General features: G+C 54.8%; 1 protein-coding gene across 9 annotated transcripts in view; it reads left to right on the forward strand.

Moving 5' to 3' along the window:
• OSBPL7 (oxysterol binding protein like 7) overlaps positions 1-4,441 on the forward strand; it is a 14,491-nt gene extending 10,050 nt beyond the window's left edge. For 3 of the 9 annotated variants that reach the window (XM_019638888.1, XM_019638886.1, XM_019638889.1), the window contains exons 17-23: positions 984-1,047; positions 1,161-1,239; positions 2,298-2,442; positions 2,545-2,689; positions 2,757-2,901; positions 3,109-3,231; positions 3,396-4,441. In XM_019638888.1, coding sequence (XP_019494433.1) covers positions 984-1,047; positions 1,161-1,239; positions 2,298-2,442; positions 2,545-2,689; positions 2,757-2,901; positions 3,109-3,231; positions 3,396-3,504 — 810 coding nt within the window. In that variant the 3' untranslated portion in view covers positions 3,505-4,441. Of the gene's footprint in view, positions 1-983; positions 1,048-1,160; positions 1,240-2,297; positions 2,443-2,519; positions 2,690-2,756; positions 2,902-3,108; positions 3,232-3,395 lie in introns of those variants that run through there. The other 6 variants (XM_019638890.1, XM_019638887.1, XR_002123568.1 and 3 more) reach the window with 5 other exon arrangements.
• The last annotated feature ends 4,379 nt before the right edge of the window (positions 4,442-8,820 follow it).

Raw genomic sequence — 8,820 nt, forward strand, 5'->3', positions numbered from 1 at the left:
AGCATGGGGGAGGTGGGGGCCCTCGCCTGGCAACGGGTCGGGGTGGAGCCCATAAATTGATGGAAGGAGTTGGCCTCTGTTCTCCCTCTGATTGTGGGGGGGTAAATTTTGTTTGAAGAGGATGGCTTGGGTATAGGCCCTCAGAGGAGGATTATAGTTGATGTTGCGGGCCCAGTAGAGACATGATGTAGAATGAGAAGTTTCCCAGTGTGTGCTGTGTCTGTTACATGGAGAGATGGGGGGGGGGGGTTCTGAAGAGCATGGAGTTGGGGGAGCGTGGAGAAGGCCAGTTGGTGCTGGGAGTTGTGGCAGGTGGTGGCAGCAGGCTGGTGAGGGTGCTAGGGGAGAGCGCTGGAAGTGACTGAGCAGCCTCACCTGGGTGGGAAGGCGAGGAAGCCGGTAATAGGCCACGGCAAAGCAGAGCAGCCAGAAGTCTTGGCAGGAGCCACGGGCAACAGGGATTGGGAAAAGAGGCAAGGCAGGCAGGCCGGTGGGGTACAGTTCAGGAGTCCAAATGTGGAGCTGTTCGTTCCAAAGAGCACAAGGCCAGTGTTTTCCAATGGCGTAGTGCGGAGGTTGCAGGGTGATGATCAGCTTTGGGGAAGAAGGTGAGGAAACAGAGTCCTCATGGGAGGGTTGGCTTTCAGGCAAGGGCACCGTGGAGGCCCCGCACCTGTCACTGCTAGAGGACTTTATAGGCTTGAGCAGGGGTTCTGGAAGGCACCATAGACAAGGGTGGCAAGGAGGGCTCTAGAGAGGAGCGAGCGAGAAGGGAGAACCTGTGGGCCTTGTGCAAAAAGAGAGAATGATGGAATTTGGGTGGTGGCCAAGGATGACAGGGACAACAGACCTGTAACTAACTGATCTTCTGGTTCTTGGGTGAGCTGGGGCTGGAGGTAAGGGACTTTGGGGGGCCCTGGGGTCAGGAGCAGACCTCATGGTCCGTAAAGGGCAGCCTCAAGAGAACTTCCTTACTCACCAAGGTCTCCCACCACCCCCCCATCTCGGCGTGCCATGCGGAGTCTGAGAACTTCATCTTCTGGCAAGGTGAGGTAGGGTCATGGTGGGGTGGGCCTGGGGGTGAAGGGCAGGTGGGGGAGGGGCTGGAACACTTTCTGGTCTTATCTCTGCTGTCCCTCTCCCTCCCAACCTAACTCCAGACATGAAGTGGAAGAACAAGTTCTGGGGCAAATCCCTGGAGATTGTGCCTGTGGGAACGGTCAATGTCAGCCTTCCCAGGTGAGTGTTCCTAAGTGCTCAGCCCTCAGGCCCAGTCTGTAGGCCATCCCCCAGGCTGGGATGGGGAGGTGGGAGGGATAGGATAGAAAGTCTGGCCTGAAGCTGCTTGGAGTGGGGCAGTGTCTGCACATTTTGCACCTGTATTTGCAGCAGTTGCCAATAAAGAAAGGTGAAAAATCTTAGCATGGTAGAGCTGGAAGGGCTCAATGAGGTCATCTGATGCAGTGGCTTTCACACTTTTTTGACCATGGCTCACAGTAAGAAATGCATTTGAGACTTCATGCCAGCGTGCGTGTGTACACACACACACACACACACACACACACACACACAGAAACCTAAATTGATCTCAGGACTGGTCACAAACCACTTCATCCAGCTCACTTTACAGGTGGGGACTGCAGCCAGACAAGAGGGGCTTACCCAGCATGGTCCAGTAGTTAGCCAGAGGCCAGCGCAGGGGTCAGGGAGAGCCTAGGCTTTGGGGTCAAAAGTCCTGGCTGGGAGTCCTGGCTCTGCTACTTAAAAGCTATGCAGGTGGTGCCAACTTGGGCCAGTGAAGCAACGTCCTCCACAACTAGACTGAAGAACTAAAGGACAGCAACTTGTCTGTTCCCATCCCCCAATTCCCCAATTTAAAAAAAAAAAAAAAAGCTATGCAGGCAACAAAAAAACTTGATGCCTCAGATCCTCAAGTTTGCTCTTCTATAAAATAAGAGTAATGAATAACACGGTAGAAGTGGGGAGTAAACAGGGTCATAGAACAGACCTACCACCGTCCCTGGCATGGGCCCTGTTTGTGTTTTTACCCCCATGACTTAGGCACTTAGGAGCATGATTGAAGAATGGAGATGCATTAGTTGAATACTTTCTGGGAAGGCTGCTCTGCTTTATAAATATGATATGTCACCCTTCACAGTAGAGCCAGAACCAGGACCCCAGGGTGCCTTCCACAGATCCACGGTGACCTGTGCCAGGGAGATAGGCACTCTCTGGCTCAGGGTTGGACTTGTTCCCCGGGGCCAGCCAGCTGCCCTCCCGTGCTCTGTCTCTCTCAGGTTTGGGGACCACTTTGAATGGAACAAGGTGACATCCTGCATTCACAACATCCTGAGTGGCCAGCGCTGGATCGAGCACTATGGGGAGGTGCTCATCCGGAACACACAGGACAGCTCCTGCCACTGCAAGATCACCTTCTGCAAGGTGGGCATGGCTCCCTGACCCTGCCCAGCCACCCCTGGCAGCTCATCTTGGGGAAGGGGAGGGGACACCTCCCTAAGCTCCCTGTCCCCACCCCCACCACAGGCCAAATACTGGAGCTCCAACATCCACGAGGTGCAGGGTGCTGTGTTCAGCCGGAGCGGCCGTGTCCTCCACCGTCTCTTCGGGAAGTGGAATGAGGGGCTGTACCGGGGACCCCCACCCGGCGGTCAGTGCATCTGGAGACCCAGTAAGTGGGGTGGTCAGGGAGGGCTGGGCAGGCTGAGGGCGGCTGCAGCACAGTCCACCTGCCCCAGCCCCTGCCTTCCCCCCAGACTCAATGCCCCCAGACTATGAGCGAAACTTCGGCTTCACTCAGTTTGCCTTGGAGCTGAATGAGCTGACGGCAGAGCTGAAACGGTCCCTGCCTTCTACAGACACGCGGCTCCGGCCAGACCAGAGGTCAGTGTCAGGCGGGCGCTGCCCTAGAACCGCCAGGCTCCTCCCCTATGTGGGTTTCTGTGTAGAGCTGGGACTGTGTTCTTCCTTCCTTGAATTGCCTCAGGGAAACGGGGCATGTTTGGGGGCAGAGCTGGGCAGGGGACAGAGGCCTTGGATTTGGAGGCCCCCTGAGGGGGCAATGCCGCTGACAGCCGTCTGGATGCTCAGGTACCTGGAGGAGGGGAACATACAGGCTGCTGAGGCCCAGAAGAGAAGGATCGAGCAGCTTCAGCGAGACAGGCGCAAAGTGATGGAGGAGAACAATATCATCCACCAGGCTCGCTTCTTCAGGTGCCTTTGCCCTCGCCCTGGGGCTCTGCAATCCAGGTCCCCCACTTTGCCTCCCCGCTGCACCCTTCCTGCTTTGAGTGAGGCCAGCAGCAGGAGGTGGCATCTCCCGATCAGCCTTAATTCTGGATGTTCACCCTTCTCCCTCCATGGTTCTCTTCCCTCAGGCGGCAGACAGATGGCAGCGGGAAGGAGTGGTGGGTGACTAACAACACGTACTGGCGGCTGCGGGCAGAGCCAGGCTACGGGAATCTGGATGGGGCTGTGCTCTGGTAGCCCTGGCCCCGGGGGCAGGAAGCTCTGGTTCCTCCATCCTGCCTCCACCCCCGCCATGGACACACACGGGTGAGGCCAGGCTCCCCCACGTACTGCCCTGAGGACCAGAGGGGCAACCCTGGCTCTAGCCCTTTCCTCTCTGCCGGCCAGAGGGGCTGCATCTCAGCACATCACCCACCCTGTGTTTGGGGTGAGAAGCAGGATTCGTGCTTCCCCAGTCTTGTTGCCCCCAGAACCGGCATGTAAGACCCTTCTTGCTCTTTCACCCTCTTCCTTCCCCCTTGGGGGACTTGGGGGAGATTCCAAGCTCTCCAGTATCTGCTCCCCATTTCAGTGCCTTCCTAAGACACAGGGGACCCCTTGATGCTCCCCAGGCTTCCTATGCCCAGGGCTCTGGCCCCAGCTGTGTGGATGGGGTGAGGGAAGGAGAGGAGATAGTCTTTTCTTCCACCCGGTCCCTCCCAAGCCCCTCTCCAGCATCCCCCGCCCCCTCCCGCTTCCCTGGCCCAGCGGGGCTTCTTTTGCTTGGTCCCTGGCAATCTCTCCCATCCTCCTGGATCCCCTTTTCCCAAATGTCAAAACACCTGCAGCTTCCAGCTCCTTCAGCCCTGGTCCTCAAGTGCTTTCCTTCGGGATCCCCCCCAGAGCAGATAAGGCCTCTCCAAGTGGCGGGGAGCAGACTGAGCAGGCAGCGCGCCTGGCCTCAGACCCACCCGGAGTGAGTGAGCACGCGTGAGTGTAAGTTTGTGTAGAAGTGTGCGTGTGCGCATGCGCGTGCGCGTGCGCGTGTGCGTGTGTGCCCGTGTACTGCTTGCAGGCGAGCAGGATTCCTAATGTAGCCCGGACCCGGGTGTCCACACTGTTGCTGCTCATTTTCACACAGTCTGCCTCGGACTAAGGTGAATTGCTGACATTCCAAGCTCCAATAAAGACTGTCCCAAACTTTGGCTTGTGACTATTCACTTGACCACACGTATGCTCAAGTTCAGCGAAGGCCCACAGCTACCCACTCAGCTGGGCTAAAAATCCGATGTTGTCTCTATCCCTTAATTATCACATCCTGTCAATACTACCTCAAGTATCCCTCAGCGCTGGCCCTTCTCTCGACTGTACCTGGCCTAGGCTAGGCCCTTATCAACCCTTGTCTGGACTATTGCAGTAGCCTTGCAGTCACTCCATTCTAATGCTGGCTTTCAAGGTGAGATTTTAGAAGAGAAAAGATGGGCACCTCGTGCCTACTTCAAATACAGCCATCGCTTCTGAGTGCCTAGAGGAAAAATCCAAACTCTTCAACCAGACAGAAAACTCTGTGATCCCTGTCCTGCCCTGGTAGTGCTGAGCCCCACACCCAGCATCCTTAGGTCTGTTCCCCCACACTCACCCACTAGATCAGTGAGTTCAAGAAAACGTGGGAGGGGCTAGAAGGAACTGGAGAACAGGGCAAGCTGCAGTTTCTCCTGCTCCTCCACCATCTAGGCTGATCCTAGCTGTTATTCCAAAGCTGTGTGATCTTGGTCAAGTGCCTTACCTCTCTGTTCAGAGACTTCATTCTCTCATTTAGCTTCTTTTGTGTCTTAGAAGAGAATGTGTATGCAGTGGCCCAGGCTCCTGAATTCATTAGTTGTCTCTTAGCCCCTGACCCCACCTCACTGCAACAGCCGGCCCCAGGCCCTGCCCTGGTTTGATGGATGTCCCAAGAGTAAATTGTGCTTTCTCTGGGGGGTAGCAAGAACAGAGGGGACCCCTGAGCTATGACAGCCTTTCCAATCCTAGTCCTTTTCTTTTCCTCCCCCAGCCCCTGGGGACGGATGGTGGTCCACATTTCCACATTTTATTGATAGAGAGGGTTAAAGTGAACACACTTGCTCTGGCACCATGTAGCAGAAATAACCTATCTGGACCCCAAGAATCTGGCGGTGGCTGGGGCCCAGCTCGGCAGTGATAAATGACAGCGGCAGACACTACTTATCAGTCCACATCCCGGTAGGTTTCCAATGCACTCAACTTTTGCCCGCCTTCACTCTTTAAAGCACTCACCGGGTCAGGGAAGCCCTGCTCTGGGAAACACAGGTGTCCCAACCACTCCCAGAAACTGCCCAGGTATTCTGGAAGAGTGTGGTCAGGCCCCTTTTAATGGTGTCCCTTCACTGCCAGGTAACAGCACCCCCAGGACAGCTGGTCCAGGACCCCCACATACACTTACACAGCCCTCCTAAGAGAACTTACCTCTAAGTTTCCACTAATAACTCCTGTTTGTGTACCGCTTACCCCCACAGCCATCACACTGGGGGGGGGGGACACACTGAATTTAGTTTTGAACCCTAACTTTGAACTTCCACAGAGAAAGGCAGGTGGAGTGGAGAGTAAGACCCTTAGATCCAGACAAGAAGTGTCTGTGCCAGGGCTCTGCTTTAAAAGGTCCAGTTCTAGTCTTCCTCTGACAATGCCCCTCCTCGCAGGGCCGGAAGTCAGTGAGGTTGAGGAAATGTGGTACCCAACCCCTCACAGACAACATTTTGGGTACCTGGGACCTTGGGTTCCCTGACCAATTGGCTTCTAGACCACAGTGCAGGTATTTCCCAGGTACACCTTGTCGAGGGCTGACTGTGCCTGCCAGTGTGTCTACTCCTTCCCAGTGCATGACAGACCTGGGGGTCAGCCCTTGGCCTAGGCCCAGGTCTCCCGACACTGGTGAAGAACTCGGAGAATTCTGAGAATTCTACATTCAAACCTGGCGTTTCAGGCTATAATAAAGTTATTTTTTGTCAACCTTGATGGAAGATAAAACATTTTATTTAAGTTGTTAGTTTGGTTTATAATCTAAGAATTGAACATATATATGGGCCTCTGTTTGTACCCCCATCCTGGGCCTTCTAAGTGGTAGGGGGGCCCAAGAAGATTCCTTGCGTTGCACTTCTGAAGGGTGTATGACTGTGTGTGTGTGGCGAGGGGACGTCCGTTGTGCCCTCCTGGGAAGGATGAGAACGGGGGTGAGAAGGAAGCTAGGCCAGTGCCAGTTTAGCAGAGAAGTCTTGGCTGATGGGGGAAGCCATCTTACCTAGAACCCCTGGAGAGAAGGTAGAGAAGGTGGGAGGTGGGGAGGGCAGGTCGCATTTGCCTGCCTTCCCTCCTCTGCCACTTAGCAGGATACTCCAGACCCAGGGCAGCCTCTCTCTTCCAAGCTAGGCCATCAGAGACCAGTACACTCCCCTCTAGCACCTGTGAGGCGGGGTGGACAGGGACGAGCACTGAACTAAGAGCCGGGAGGTGTGCGTTCTGGGCCTGGGTCTGCTGTTCATCCCCGTCCCCTGGTGCTGCCTCAGTAGAGTGGGTGTGGTGATAACCGCCCAGCTCCCTCGCCGTTTCCCTCCTTTATCAAAGGAGAGAGAGGGACTTGGCATTATCCAAGCAACGGTGCATCAGACCAGGGTGGCTTCACAGGAACTGGGCAGAGTCACCACCAGCTCTGCTGTCCCCATACTTGGGGGCCTCCCGGTGAAGCAGCCAAGTCCTCCCTGAGAGACGGAAGCAGAGCCCCAGCGTGGGTGTGCAGACACTCCTAAGAGAACCTAGAACTTGGGGCCATAAGTTTCCCAATGCGTTTGCCAGGAAAAGGAGGATACAAAGCATCTTCACAAAACATGGGGGCCTCACGAATGGGTCAAGGAGGAGGGGGCACACCCCTCATCTGTGTGGTTCCCCTAGTCCATCAGGCTGTGAGACAGAACACAGCATTTATGTCCTTACCTGACTGACCTCCCTCCCCAGTTAAGAGTTCCTGCCCCGCCCACCTCAGACACACACAGAAACCTGGCCCAAAAAAGGCCAGAAACTTCCGGAAGGGCAGGAATCTTAGGCTGGCAAAGAGGAGGGTAGAGGGGGCAGAAATGGGCACCGGTCCCAGGTGTCTCCTTCAGCGCGCGCTCTGGCACCGACAAGAGGTGCCCCGAGATGCGAGGTGGCCGGGGCGCATGGGGACAGCCCGCTTCGCAGGAGCGACGGGAGCAGAGCCGCGCCGCCCACCCTGGCGGCTCGGGTGCAGCTGGCCTGGTGGCCGCGGGGCGGCGCTCGAGGACCAGAGACGCCGGAGCGCGAGCCTTGGTAGGGCGGAAGGGAACTCGGCGCGCCCCATCCTCGGTCGCCTCAGCCCGGAGCGGCGAGGGACCCCGTCAGCCACTGGTGGGCAAAATCTGCTGGGGTGCGGGAGGAAGGGCTCGGGGGACCGGGGCGCCAGGGCGGGCCGAGGGGCGGCCGGAGTCCCCGAGCCCTCCCTCCGCGCACACGAATGCGGGTCCCTTCCCCAAACATGGACACCCGGGCGCTGCCCAACCCGGGACCGTGGCCCCCAGCCTACAGCCCTTTCCCTGAAGACAGGGCAGGCCCAGGGCGCCCCAACCCTGGACGGCCTTTCGCAACAGCCTCGACCACTCGCTCCCTCCATCTCAATGGGTGTCACGTTGTCCCGGGATGAATATCTGGAAAAGGATGTCCCGATCGAAAAAAGCATGGGCTGGAAGAGCGGCAAAGGGTGAGAACAAGAGGGAGAAGGCAGAATAATTTAGAACCCCATTGCCACGAAGAGGAGGTGGTGACCGAGTTCTCTTTCTAGGTTGTCAGTTTCTCCTTGAAGTTCTTTAAAACGACAACAACATAACACAAAGCTTTTTGTTTTACCCTCTCTGCACCCCTATTAAAATAACATATTGTTCACTGTTGGAAAATTAACAAACAACAACAACAAACCCCACATTACTTTAAAAGTATGCATAATATTCCATTGGAGAATAGATGGTTTAGATGTATAACCTTTAAAATATATCATAATAACAACACAGCAATGGAAATCCTTGAAGCATTGTCTACATCTGATCTTTTTTTTTTTAGGCTAAATTACTAAATGTGAAATTATTAGACCTAATGCAGTGGGTTTTAAGCCTGGCTGCACATTCTATTGCTCTGGGAAGTTTTACAAAACACCATGGCCCCAGCGGTCCAGTCATTACTAACCTTCACCATGCATTTCTAGACCCTTCTAACCGAAACAGACTCACTCAAACTACTCATTCAGACTACCCACCTTTTGTCATATTTGACAATAATTTCATTTGTTCAATATTACTCAAATAATTGTTTTTTCTTTCTTTTCTAGTGGATTTTGCTCATTGGTATTCGGAGGAAATTGCCCATTTAATCCACATTTCCAAGTATATCAGTATATAGCTGTATGTGTTGTTCACTCCTAATTATTTTCATTAGCCTTGTAACTGTTATCATATCTTATTCATATTTCTCAAAATTAATTTCTGTCTGAAGGCT

Source organism: Hipposideros armiger, unplaced genomic scaffold (assembly GCF_001890085.2).
Source record: "Hipposideros armiger isolate ML-2016 unplaced genomic scaffold, ASM189008v1 scaffold_40, whole genome shotgun sequence".
Lineage (NCBI taxonomy): Eukaryota > Metazoa > Chordata > Mammalia > Chiroptera > Hipposideridae > Hipposideros > Hipposideros armiger.